This window comes from Alosa alosa, chromosome 11 (assembly GCF_017589495.1).
Source record: "Alosa alosa isolate M-15738 ecotype Scorff River chromosome 11, AALO_Geno_1.1, whole genome shotgun sequence".
NCBI classification, from domain to species: Eukaryota; Metazoa; Chordata; class Actinopteri; order Clupeiformes; family Clupeidae; genus Alosa; species Alosa alosa.
The window spans coordinates 14,385,423-14,399,218 of NC_063199.1; the positions used below are offsets into that span (position 1 = coordinate 14,385,423).

General features: G+C 43.2%; 2 protein-coding genes across 4 annotated transcripts in view; one reads left to right on the plus strand and one right to left on the minus strand.

The window, feature by feature from the left end:
* On the plus strand, positions 1-13,766 carry polg (polymerase (DNA directed), gamma). Its single transcript, XM_048256789.1, has 22 exons — positions 1-734; positions 854-1,049; positions 1,216-1,383; positions 1,654-1,800; positions 1,893-1,972; positions 2,111-2,293; positions 2,515-2,657; positions 2,854-2,977; positions 3,205-3,429; positions 3,545-3,662; positions 3,751-3,831; positions 4,637-4,753; positions 5,646-5,806; positions 5,971-6,024; positions 6,133-6,250; positions 7,591-7,726; positions 7,836-8,082; positions 8,359-8,481; positions 8,601-8,769; positions 11,798-12,006; positions 12,281-12,441; positions 12,764-13,766. Exons 1-22 carry the CDS (start codon positions 163-165, stop codon positions 12,826-12,828), a joined length of 3,597 nt encoding a protein of 1,198 aa, XP_048112746.1. The 5' UTR covers positions 1-162; the 3' UTR covers positions 12,829-13,766.
* The window catches only part of fanci (FA complementation group I), a 17,107-nt gene continuing 16,145 nt past the window's right edge, over positions 12,835-13,796 (minus strand). For all 3 annotated transcript variants that reach the window (XM_048256787.1, XM_048256788.1, XM_048256786.1), the window contains exons 35-38: positions 13,576-13,647; positions 13,359-13,454; positions 13,080-13,187; positions 12,835-12,969 (exon numbers count right to left, since the gene is read on the minus strand). In XM_048256787.1, the coding sequence (XP_048112744.1) occupies positions 12,907-12,969; positions 13,080-13,187; positions 13,359-13,454; positions 13,576-13,647 (339 nt within the window). In that variant the 3' untranslated portion in view covers positions 12,835-12,906. The remainder of the gene's footprint in view (positions 12,970-13,079; positions 13,188-13,358; positions 13,455-13,575; positions 13,648-13,796) is intronic.

Below are 13,796 nucleotides of genomic sequence, written 5' to 3' on the forward strand. Positions count from 1 at the left end.
TGTTGATATAATGTCCAACGTGTTTGAGGAGTGGTAAACCTTTCTCTGCCCTGTCCTAGGTTGTTTTTGTGATAACCGTTATTCGAACGTGTCTACAGTTGGACACGATGCGGTCTTTTTTGCGGATGAAATTCTGAAATTCACGTGCATCAGACAAAACTGATGTTGCGATTATTGTTACTCCGGTGTCGACCACGATGGTACCCTGCGCTGGAGCTGAGGAGGTGGCAAAGTTCCTCGACCGAGCCTCACCTGGAACAAGCGCACAACTGTCCTCAGAGGAGAGTGAACCCACTCAACATTCAGATGCTATCTACAAACCTACACGAGCAGATATTCCGCGGAACGGAGCCAGTGTACGTGCAGGAGAACGTGGAGCGGAGTGTCAGGCACCTGGAGGAGCATCAACTTTGGGGCAAAGAAGCCGCGCTTCTTCCCGACGTTGAGCTGAAGTTGCCTCAGATGTATGGCAGCGATATTGACGAACACTTCCGGATTTTGGCTCAGAAGCAGAGTTTGCCTTACCTGGAGGCGGCTAGTTTGCTTCAGCTCACGCAGTTGCCCCCAATGCCTTGTACCTGGGTATGGGAAGTAGGATGGACTCGCTATGGACCGGACGGGGAGTGCAGAAAAGTGGATTTTCCTGACGAGAAGGCCCTTGTTTTTGACGTGGAGGTGTGCATGGCAGAGGGTCACTGTCCCACACTTGCCGTAGCTGTGTCTCCCTGTGCTTGGTTAGTAACATTCGACTAGTTATCTGTCGTCGACAGTGTGCCTGTTTGTGATTGAACTACAATATATTTACAGCTATTAGACTCTAGTCGTTTGTAACGGTTCTTTCTTTGTTCATCAGGTACTCATGGTGCAGTAAAAGGCTCGTTGAGGACAGGTACACTTGGTCTAATCAGCTCACACTAGCTGACCTTATTCCTTTGGAGACCACCGTCAACTCCAGCCGACCTCCAAGGGGTATGTGGCAGGAACGACTGGTAGTGGGTCACAATGTCAGCTTTGACCGTGCTCACATTAAGGAGCAGTACCTGTTAAAGGTAAGTCTGATTTTTGTGATCCCTGGTCACTCATACATGCCTACTAACCATTTTACCAACTTCCATGTGAAGTTCAGTGTGTTTCATCCCTGACTCATTCCCTGATTCAAGTGCATGAAAGATTTTGTTCAGATATTTTAAGGAACAACATTTTTGACTAACTCAGGGCTCCAAAGTCCGGTTCTTGGACACCATGAGTCTCCACATGGCCATCTCTGGACTGACTGGGTTCCAGCGCTCCCTCTGGATGGCCAGCAAATATGGCAAGCGCAAAGGCCTGCAGGAAGTCAAGGAACATATGAAGAAAATAGGGAGGCGGACTGAGGGGCCAAAGGTTTATCCCCATGCATTTTGTTTTTTAATTACTTACACACGGCACTTTGGACATCCTCTTCTCCTCCATTAACCCTTTGACAATTAGATCAAATTCTGTCTCATCTGCTTTCTATCTACAGCTCTTGAAATGCAGTTTGAATTAGAGTTATATATAACATATAGTGCCATGCACGTACAGTCCAATCAAATACAGTATATCGCACAAATGCTGTAACAGAAAAGACAGCTCATTATGGTCTGTATGGATGGCTTTACCTTGTTCCTGTAGATTGGCTCCTGGGATTGGGTGGAGATCAGCAGTATCAATAATTTAGGTGATGTCCATGCTCTGTATGTCGGTGGGGAGCCCTTAAAGAAGGAGGCCCGGGAGATTTTTGTGAAGGGCAGCATGATTGACGTGCGGGAGAACTTTCAGGTAGGTGTTTACATACACATCTTAAAATGGCGAATCCCAGATATACAAAAAGAAGGTGCTCAGCTTAGACAGTTGATTTTTGTCCTCGGCAGGAGCTCATGCAGTACTGTGCCCTGGATGTGCTGGCGACACATGAGGTGTTCACCCAGCAGCTGCCCCTCTTCATGGAGAGGTCAGGCCATTTAAACAATACCCATATTCTTTGTCTATGGCATGTTCTCGCATCCTTGGGGTAGTATCCTTCCATGATTCTCATATTTTTATTAAATTATGTAAATACTACATAACTTCTTCCTCTCTCTGCTCTCAGATGCCCTCATCCGGTCACATTTGCCGGGATGCTGGAGATGGGGGTGAGTTACTTGCCTGTCAATCAGAACTGGCAACGTTATTTAGAGGATGCCCAGGACACGTATGAGGAACTGCAGCTCGAGATGAAAAAGTCCCTGATGCGGCTGGCAGATGATGCATGTCAGCTTCTAGAAGGCCAGAGGTGAAAGCTGTTTGTTTTGCTCATGGAAAGTCTTTGAAACTTACTCATACTTATACTCATACTTGTACTTATTGCAGTTCTCCATAACATCCTGCTATTCCCTTGTTGAGTATGAGAAGTTACTCTTTGATAACTTCTTATTCTTGCTAATCTGATATTCATGGTAGTGCTTAATGTTCTTCGAAAAAACCTCATGGGTCTCTTCCATTTGATCCCATAAGATACAAAGACGACCCCTGGCTGTGGGACTTGGACTGGGAGGTTCAGGAATTTAAAAAGAAGAAGGTGCCTCAGAAAAAGAAAAAGGCAAATAAAGCAGAAGAGACAAAAGCACCTACCATTTCAGCAGTTGACTGGGACATGGGTAAGACAGAAACAGAAAGAGAATAACATCAAATGCATTGTAGTGGTAACAGCTTCAGCTTTTTGTATATTGAGAACACACGTTACTACTCAGGATGCTAACTATTATTTTCAAAATGACACATACTGAAACCTCATTTTTTTCAGGAGACATCTTGTGAGGGAGAGTGAAAATGTTCTTGTTTCTGTACTGGCAGACACTGGCCCCCCGTCTGAGGAGGAGTTGAATGGTGTGGACCCCAGTAAAGAACTGCTGGACAAACTGAAGCAAACAGTGAGCTGTTTACCAAAGAGGAGACAACATCTGCCTGGTCATCCTAGGTGTGTCCTTACAGACCTGCATTTCACACTATACAGTATAGTGCAAATGTCAATAGGAAAAGTAGAAGAAAAGATTTTCATTGATTTCCAATGAATAGATTTATTCTTAGCAGATCTCCATATCTGGTGTCCCTAGTCTTCAATTCATAGGTAAACAATGAGACATTCACCTAGTGTCAACTGTCCTCTGTCCTCTCAACTGTCCTCTTCTCTTTACATAACTCAAGCTGGTATCGTAAGCTGTGTGTAAAGCTGTCGGAGAGTGAGGACTGGTCACCGGGAGCAAGTCTGATCAGTCTGCAGATGCGGGTGACCCCCAAGCTGATGGGGATGACCTGGGATGGCTTCCCTCTGCACTACACGGACCGGCATGGCTGGGGCTACCTGGTGCCAGGTCGCAGGGACAACCTGGACTTGGACGAGGAGGAAGTTGGCCCAGTGTGTCCCCACAGGTGAACCATGGGGAAACATCATGATCTTCTCCACTGTGAGGATATGGCAGGGATGGTGGCCTTGGCATTTGGAAGCGTTGTGATTTTGACCTTGAAAATACATGCTTACTTACAGGGCCATCGAAAGCATCTACAGAGAGTACTGTGAGCAGAGGGGGGAGGAGCAGCCGCAGTGTCTGGACACACCTCTGCCTGATGCCCTCATGCTGAGTGACAGCGCTGTGTGGCAGACTGTAAGCAATTTTGGACATAGAAACTGTCTCTCTGTCAACTGTGAAATGGTTAAAAATACAATGTGTGTGTGTGTGTGTGTTTGAGCAGGCTGAGGAGTTGAGCCGTCTGGAGGATGTGGCTGAGGATGAGTTTGTAGTCAAGAGCAAGTCAAGGGTCAAGAAGGTCAAGGTACTTTAGCAGTCTAACATGACCTGTATTTAAATTAGGGATGGTAACGGTAGGCAACGGTACAGTGTTCCCACGGTTCGGTATGTATCATAGGATAAAAAAATCCTATCCATTAAACTTCCCAGTTTCCCTTTAAATACATTTGAAAGACGTGTCTTGGCAGCGAACAACGTTTATTTTGTATATTTTAATCGCAAATTGTTGTTGATAAGCGACAGTGAGAGAAACAGATTCTCGTTGCAGGCTACTAGCAACGAATCCGGCTGAGCGATAGGCTACATCACGTTGAACTTAAAAGCGCCTGCTCCGGTTGCCTGCATTAGCAAAGCAGGTCTGATGCTTGTGGGCTGTAGGCCTAGCATGCTTTATTGGTTTAAACTTTACGGTCTTCAGTTTGTACTGAAATTCTAAATATTCCCTTATAGTGGATGACCGATGGCGGCACCTTTGCAAAATTAGTGTCTCTGTCTCTCGCTAAGCTCAGTCCATTCACGTTGGAGCAGTCAGCTGTTGTTTGTTGAACTAATTTGCATACAGAGTGCATCAACCTATCTGTGTTTTTCTACATGAGCAGGGTTCTCTGGAGGTGTTTTGTGAATGTCTAACTTTCGTGTAGTTTGCAGCACAATGATAAATGTTTGAAAATCATTAATGACAGATCCACCGATTCACGCGGTTCACGTCTGCCACCGAACCGTGGGGGCATATCGTTCGGTGCGATAATATACCGTATACCGTTGCATCCCTAATTTAAATGATCTTTTTGTGTCTTTTCCATTCAGAAGCTTTTCATATTGTGTTTTAGGAATCCAGATTACCCGATGGTCCTCCAGAGGAAAGCCAGTGTCCTTATCACCATGGAAATGGTCCATATAATGATGTCAATATTCCAGGGTGCTGGTTTTTCAAACTTCCTCATAAGGTATATTGTTGATGAACTGTACTGGTGTGCAGAGGAAGACGAAGTACACAATTCCTTTACTTAAGTTAAAGTATAGATACACCATGTCAAATATTACTCTAAAACAAGTGAAAACTGCTAAGTCACATTTTTACTAATGTATTGAAATGTAATGTTGTATACATCCTTTGGTCGGTCATAGGACTTCAAGAGACCTTTAGTTCCTTACATCCAACAAAAACATTTCACCTATTTTCATAACTTTGCAACTGTTCAAATGGATGCAATAATATAACTTAAATCATTATTTAAGACATTTTCTCCCCCGACAACAAAACCAGAAAACTCAATAATGAATAGATTATTTATCGTTTAATAATGTAGCTCTGTGATGTAGATCTAGTAATGTGGTGAATGTCAGATGATTGTCTAATTTCATTCCAATTTCGCAATGATCGGAGGATAGCCTGGTTAACACCAGACCACTTTTCAAATCTCAATTCCTAACAGGTTCATCTGGGTTCTCCCAGGCTACATGGAGGATGTTCTGATGAAGAATCTGTTGTCATTACCACAGTCAATTCAGCCAACTTCAAATTGAACTATTGAAAAAAATAACTTTAAGATAGTCTATCGCATTATTACATTTATAGAATCAAATGTGGTTAAAAGTAACAAGTATTTCATGCTCATATTTCAAATGTACTAGAGTCAAAAGTATTTGTCTTTCAAATGTAGTTAAGTAAAAGTCACAAGTTTCCAAAAATATTAACTCAAGTAAAGGACAGATACTCAAAAATCATACTTAATTACAGTAATCAAGTAAATGTACTTGAGTGTACTGTGTGTACAATGACCCGGTACCAACAATGGTGTTCTAAGTAATATGCTCTCATTGTTTTACCTGTAACAGGATGGGAATGAGAACAATGTTGGCAGTCCTTTCTCCAAGGATTTCTTAAGTAAGATGGAGGATGGGACTCTTCAGGCAGGCAGAGGGGGCACAAATGCCACACGGGCCCTCGAGATTAATAAGATGATCTCATTCTGGAGAAATGCCCAGAACCGTATCAGGTACCGACCCGTCAGACGTTAGCCGCCCTCTTAAATAGATCCTGAGCACTTCACGGAAGAGGAAATTTAGACACCAATGCTCATGAATTTGTCTTAAATGATGTGATGGACATGAGTCAGCCATCTTTTTTGTGTTAAATCGACGTCCTATCTCACTCTTGTAGTTCCCAGAAGGTGGTTTGGCTGCGGAAGGGAGATTTTCCTCTCACCGTGAGGAGGTCTGTCAGTAATATCCATCAGGACTTGGCAGTAACACAAGTTTAATTAAATAATGGTGTGCTGTTCTTCAACTCCGTGAATAATCCCACCCCAACCACCCTCCACAGACATAAAGAGTATGATGATGAAGGCCAGTATGGTGCCATCCTGCCACAGGTCGTCACTGCAGGAACGGTGACCCGTAGAGCTGTGGAACCAACATGGCTGACGGCTAGCAATGCTCGGGTAATGTCCAGAGCACTACTGTAACATATAAATAATGCATAATACTTTTACATTTTCAATCAAAACCACTTTGACAATCTCTCTTACAATAGCCCCAGTTCTAATCCTACCCCATAACCTTACATTTAAGTATGATCATTAACTCATCTATTGTTATATCACTAGACATTTCATAGAGCAGTTACATTATAACAAGGGCTATGTAATATAAACGGTCACCATCAAAACTCTGAAGGCCATGTACAACCCAATAATGTACCGGTAACTCCCCGATAAAGTGATAACTCCCAATAATGTAATACAAATCTCCTCTTAACTCCATCAAAAATGTAATAAGATCTGATAATGTAATAACTTCCCAATAATGTAATAAGATGTCTTTATATGTGCTGGCATCACATTTCTATAGCAACTATGCCCTACTGGGCAGTGTGGCCACCCCATCGCTGCTTGCATTCGTTAGGCACTAACATTTTAAACCTTTTAGTGAATTCCAAAATGGTGGTGCTGGAGCCCTCAAGGTGTACACATGATACTTGAACCGTTTTCAGACATGTCCTCTGCACTAAATGCGGATCTTTGTCAAACGAATGAGTCTTGGGGTGATTCAGATATGATGCTTATTGCTTACATGCGGACATTATGTGTGAATGACACCGACGCACATTAACAGAATTTCTGTGTGGTTGAACGTGCACATGAACAGAATCTCCGCACGTTCTTCGCTTTGTTCAGACATAAGCTCATTTACATAGCTTGCTTACATACTGCCCGTCCGAAATACTAGGAAGGGAGTAGTGTAAGAGTCGGCTAAATTTGGAGTTCCAAATGTCCGGTTATGTTGTTCAGATATAAGGCCCAACTGCTTGATATCTGCAGAGCATGCGGACTTACATCTATGTCTAAAGCAGCTTTGGTGAAACTTAAGTACTATTTAAGTACTATTTACCATACGTTTCTAGAGCCTGCCATAAAATCCAATGGCAGAAGGTGTATAATAGTAATGATAAGTGAATTAATAAATGTAGAAGAAAAGGTGGCAACTTCTCTGCTTGCAGACAAACAATGGATGGCCCCTAAATATTGATGACATGCTACCAACACATTGACCAAGTTATTACAATTATCACATTGTTTTCTAAAACCAACATTTTAATACATTATTGGGAAATTATTATATGATCAGGTTTTATTACATGGCATTTGATGGAGTTCAGAGAAGATTTTTATTACATTATTGGGAGTTATTACATTATTGGGAAATTGTTACAGTATTGGGTTCTACTGGCCATATCAAGGTACTGACTGGTAGCGTTTGGTGTCTTATGTTTGCCCATCAGCGTGACCGAGTGGGCAGCGAGCTGAAGGCCATGGTGCAGGTACCACCAGGATATCACCTGGTGGGGGCTGACGTGGACTCCCAGGAGCTTTGGATCGCGGCAGTTTTAGGAGAGGCTCACTTTGCCACCATGCATGGTGAGATGCCGGAAGTGGACAGCATGTCATCTCCACAGATTACAGTCTGGCTTAGTTTGCCTTCATTAGTGTGAGTGAAATTAAACTGATTTTGCTCGCGTGCTTCCAGGCTGCACGGCATTCGGCTGGATGACCCTCCAGGGCAAGAAGAGCCAGGGCACAGACCTGCACAGCCGCACCGCCGATGCTGTGGGCATCAGCCGTGAGCACGCCAAGGTTTTCAACTACGGCCGAATCTATGGTGCTGGACGGCCTTTTGCAGAGCGCCTGCTCATGCAGTTCAACCACCGGCTCAGTCAGCCCGACGCCGCTGACAAGGCCAGGCACATGTATGCGCTGACCAAAGGATTACGCAGGTAGGACTCCATCCGTTGTTGTCTCAAGGTCCTAAAATGGGCCAATAAACTGTAACAAACCAATCTACAAAGGCTTAGATACTAGAAGAGCCATTTTTGTTATCTTGGGATAGTAAGCCCAAATGATTGTCTTGAAATGGGGGAAAAAAACTAGTTTGGCCCTTTCAGCCTTCCACTGCTTTCATAGATTGTTGACCCATTTCTGGGTCATGTCATAATAAATATAATAAGATCGTCTTATGTGCTTCATACATTCCTGGATGACCCTGTGCTCAGGTGCCATCTGAATGAGGAGGGGGAGTGGCTACTGCAGAAGCTGGGCGTGGATGTGCAGAAAGCTGAGGACGGGAGCGTCTCCATGCAGGACGTGCACAGGATCCAACGGACAGCAGCGCAGAGGTGAGCGGCCCAAATAGGACAAGATACTTGAGAGTCTGGTCTGGTCTGGTCTTGACCCGACTGACGATTAGCAGGTGGTGCTCCCATGAGAATGATGGCAGTTTTTCTTTGCTCTGCAGTTCCCGCAGGCGTAAGTGGGATATAGTTGGTAAGCGTGTTTGGGGAGGAGGCACAGAGTCCGAGATGTTCAACAAGCTGGAGAGCATCGCCCACTCCCCTCAGCCGTCCACCCCTGTGCTGGGGTGCCGCATCTCACGAGCCCTGGAGCCTTCCGCGGTGGGGGACGAGGTGAGATCAGTAACAATACCAACAAATTCCTCATTCTTTAATCTACAAGGCCTCTTTTCTATAATAGCTACCACCAGCAACAAAGCAAATATCCTACCAACTCACTTCTGTTCAACTCACTGTTTGTTCAACTGAACAAAAAACATTGCAGTCTTTCAGTGGCTGTAAGTACACTGTACTTACGGAAGATTAACAGGGTGCAAGCATGTTGCGTTCTCAGAGGCACCACCTTATGATTGAGTAAACATTGATAACAAAGCAATTTGCAGATGAGCAGTACACAGTCTTTTGTACCAAAGGCACACACAAAAGAGGAGGAAGGCACTGAGAGAGCATATACTGGTATTTAGAATTGTCTAGATTGGTCCAGAATTTAATATTTTCGCAGTTTGATGCATCTTGACTTAATTGATGTATTTGAGACTAAGTCTCAATGGCAACATTTGGCCCTTACCATGGTAGACATTTACAAATCAATGGGTAAGACAAAAAGCACTCCAGGACATGTGGGGTTTTCTTGAATTTCCCCTTGGGGATCAATAAAGTATCTATCTTAGTGCTGCCGCGATTAGTCGACCTAATCGACCATGAAAATTAGTCGACGGCAAATTTTTTAGTCGAAGAGTCGTTTTACTATTGACCACCTATTTCTTTTTGGTCTCAAACGGCTCACTGTAATGTTATATTAACTCTTGAAAAGTACAATGACTGTCTTTGGATGTTAAACGGGCTACTAAGACTTTGGCAGTCATGTTTTAAACCCAGCTAACCACACTGCGTGCCTGCCTGCTTTCAGCCAATTCATTATTAGGCAGAGCTAAGTGGGGGGAGCTAGTAGGTTCCGCTAGTCCAGACTCTGACTAATATACAGTAGTTTTGTGGAAATTGAAATAAATGAAGTGAAGAGTGTCTCACGTTGACAACGCAACGGCGTGTCATTACTGTAATTCATTCATACAAAAAAAACCCGTTAAAACTAACATGCTGCCGCCCGTGATATCAACAATTAAGGTGCGCGTAATTTCCCATGGTCAATAAGTCACGACTCATCTTTTTTGTTAGCGTTCAAGCCTACTTGTTTTGAACATGCTGATGTTGCTCATTTGCAAAGTCTTCAACTACTGTCGCCTTTCAAAGTCCAGCGTTTCTCGAACTATGGGCCGCGCGGACCAGCACCGGCCATAACGTGGACACTGCTGGTCCGGAGCCGCGGAGAGAAATTATTCCCGGGGCTTCGTCTGATAATTTGCTGCGCAATTGATCAAGGAACCGCGGGCCACAGAAAAAGAAAACAAACGTTTCTGCAATCAGTAGGAAATACTTGCTAATTTTGTCATCAAACATAGAGGCATACAATTAAATGGTGGTATGAGCGTTCATTCAATGCGCAAGAGAAACTGAAACCACTTGATAACGTTGGTATCGGAACTCCCCCTATTACCGTCGGTCCCGTATTTCCACCGTCTTGCGTGTATGTATCCATTTCTATACAAACCAAGACAGCGGACAACTAAAGAAACGCAAGCACCCACACCATAGGTGTATCTACATTAGCTATGTCCCAAAAATGACTTTTTACCGTGACTCGAAGAGCTGTAAACAGTGTTGTAAGGCTGCGTGTACACAACCGCTTGGAGCTCCAGTGGAATTTTAATTTCATGACGAGAATTCTCGGTCTAACCGTTCATGTGCCGTTGAAACGGTGTAAATAGGCGACCCATCAGGCCAGCACTAGGCCTATAACTCAGAGCGTGGTAAACAAAATCGGATATTTCAGGCAGTAAATGCTCCCGTTAAGAACCAAACCAGATTTTGTTCAAATCTACACATCTATGGCTACTGAAAAATGTAAGGTTCATGTAGTAAATGTTATTTTGAAGTGTTAAAAAACATCGTTGTTTTAGAATTTCTGAACAAAAGTGGTGATAATTGGGGGTGTTACGATATTACGAACCTATTGGAAGGCTATTTAATTATGAAACTACATTTAATAGAACAATGTGGATTTGTGCAACTTCCATAAAAAACAGAGCACAGACTATAATACACTATCTAGAGTAGGCCTATTGTATAGTCAAATTTGAATAACGTGGCCAAAAGCTTGTGGCATAATTAAATATGTCAATATTCTTTCCATTTGCCTACCAGTGTATGATGCTTGCATGAGGGAAACATCCCAAAACGATGACACCCATATAATTGCTGTTGTTTTGAGAAGTATTTATCATGCAACAGCAATGGAACTATTGTAATTATATTTTACATTAGTAAAGCAGTCCTCTGATGTGCATGTTTTCACAAACTTTTTGTAAACAATGTTAGCACTTTAAACACTGGCTGCTTTGAAGTGCATGTATAGCAATATAGCATAACAATAATAATTGTGATATGATAATTTGATGGGAGGTGGGTTCATGTAGGTGGGCCCTATGACCCCAAATTATGCCATGACCGGGCCACAGGTCAAAGAAGTTGTCTATGTCCATGGCAACACTGGCATACAATTAAAGTCTATCAAAGGTTTGACATTAGATCTGAAGGTAGCTTTTTCAAAATAAAACGGACAAAACAAAATAACATATTTGATTTTTAAAAAAATTAGTCGTTTAGATTAGTCGACTAATCGAAAAATTAGTCGAAAGATTAGTCGTTAGAAAATTAGTCGTTAGTGGCAGCACTACTATCTATCTATCTATATAAACCTGGCATGGTATGAGACATTACCACAGACAAGCTCATAATTTTGAGTTTTGTGTGTTTGACTATATATAGAGTAGCATGGAAGTGAATAGTGAAAACTGATTATTATGGATGAAATTGAAAATCTGAAAATGTCTAAAGAATGTTTAGCACATGACAAAAAAGATATGAATAATATTATGGGAAAAAAACCCAGTTTTCACTGCTTGGACCCCTAATGAATACATCATGTGTAATAAAGAATGCCATTCCTTACACAGGTAAACTGTAGTCCAGTAAGTACAGAGTAGCCAAAGGTATGGCAGTAGTGTTGTTTTTGTGCCATCAGTTCATTACCAGTCGAGTGAACTGGGTAGTCCAGAGCTCAGCCGTGGATTATCTGCACCTGATGCTGGTTGCCATGCGCTGGCTACTAGAGGAGTACGACATCGACGGCCGTTTCTGCATCAGCATCCACGATGAGGTGCGCTACCTGGTGTGTAGCGAGGACCGCTATCGAGCAGCCTTAGCCCTGCAGATCACCAACCTGCTGACCAGGTCAGAACCTGACCATTTAAAATATGCTCACAAGCCTTGTCCCACATGCGGGAGGAATGATTGACATTGTTGGACCATGTCTCACCACCATGTGAAGTGGATTTGTTCAGCCAATGTTTCGTGTTTCGATAATGTCATCCTTAAGCACTTTCTGAGAATTGCTTGAGTTTCATCATCCTAAACTCAACCCACTCAAATCATAATAATCACCTCACTGTATCTTGTTCTGCCATAACCTCTTAGTACTGAAGTCTGTGGTATCCCTTTTTTGTAGATGCATGTTTGCCTATAAGCTGGACCTGCAGGACCTTCCCCAGTCTGTGGCCTTCTTCAGTGCTGTAGATGTGGACCAGTGTCTGCGGAAGGAGGTGACCATGGACTGCGTCACTCCATCCAACCCCACGGGCCTGGAGCGCAGATACGGCTTTGCCCAAGGTGAGCAGTATAGAGCACCCTACCCCGATCCCAAGTCCACTTCTAATGGAAAACACATGCATTTCTAGTTGATGAAAGCATAAGCTTGGGGAATTAACTGTCTCAGTAGGTTTTATTTTAACAATAACACCAAATAAGTCCTGCACACCAAATTCTTAAGAACTAGGATGTTTTTAATTAAGTTAAAAATGAAAATACATGAAAAAAAAAAGTATTACAATAAAATATTTTAAATGTTCTACAATGAACATTTTTTAAAGTCAACAATCCATGAATGAAACACACAGACAAAACAATTAATATTGTGGTGCAAACTCTGTAGGTGAAGCCTTGGATATTTACCAGATCATGGAGATCACCAAGGGCTCACTGGAGAAGGCCAGATAGGAGGAGGAGCCGGGACCAGATCCTCCTGTAACTGAGGTGTAGTGCGGCGGATGGGTAAAGACGACGACATGAGCGTCCTCACACCTTCCTCTTCTTCTTCCTGGGCTGCTGACTCACTTCAGGGCTCTGGGTGACCATTGTCTGGAGGAAGAGGTGTGTTAGTAAGGCAGCCGTCAAACCGCCTCTTCACATTCGTCATGAGGAAGAGGCCAAGGGAGGGAGCGGTTGTGAGGTCAAACCTTTGCACTTACCTGCTGACTGTCAGCTTCCTGCTGCTCCTGCAACATGGTGTCCAGGGCTGCTGCGTTGATGCGGAAGTCTCTGGAAGTACTCAGTTTCATATACTGCATCAGATTTACCTGCCGAAAAAGAACACCTCTGATGTGTACATCTGACTTATATGCACACTGATGTTTAAATTAAAAGTGTGAGTGTCCTTTTAATGGGGGGACAATGTGTGATATTTTCTGTGTTTCAAATGCACTGTTAAATACTGTAGACATGTGGTGAATTGAGAAGTGCCTGCCAACCTTTGACTTCTTGGAGAGGAGAATAAGGAACTTCTCGTACTGCTCGATGCTGAAGATGAGGTTGGGAATGGCTCTGGTCTGACGCAGGACCTTCACCTGAGAAGGGAGTGAAACAGACACAGCCAGAGAGGATGCAGAGAGAGAGACATTACAACCACTACTGGAGCAAGTTAGGACAGCCCTAATGAAAACAGAGAAGTGGAGATGGGATCCTTACAGAAGCTGCCATCATAGCATCCTCCTCTTTTTTCTTCTTTTTCTTCTCTCCTCCTCCATTCCCCTCACCGCTCTGGAAGAGACATTAATCATGCACATTTAAGTCAAAACCAATCTGTTGCATTTAAAGAAAAACAAAAAAAACAACGACTGTGTTTAAAGTTGCAGAAATTAAAGAACTATATATTTTGACCTCTCCATTTTGGATGTCAGTATTTTGAG

Coding starts and splice junctions, on each gene's coding strand:
- polg (XM_048256789.1), top strand. CDS start 163: ATGTTGCGATTATTGTTACTCCGGTGTCGACCACGATGGTACCCTGCG. Junction 1,973..2,110: donor CTGCCCCTCTTCATGGAGAG/GTCAGGCCATTT, acceptor CTCTGCTCTCAG/ATGCCCTCATCCGGTCACAT. Junction 6,251..7,590: donor TGACGGCTAGCAATGCTCGG/GTAATGTCCAGA, acceptor TTTGCCCATCAG/CGTGACCGAGTGGGCAGCGA.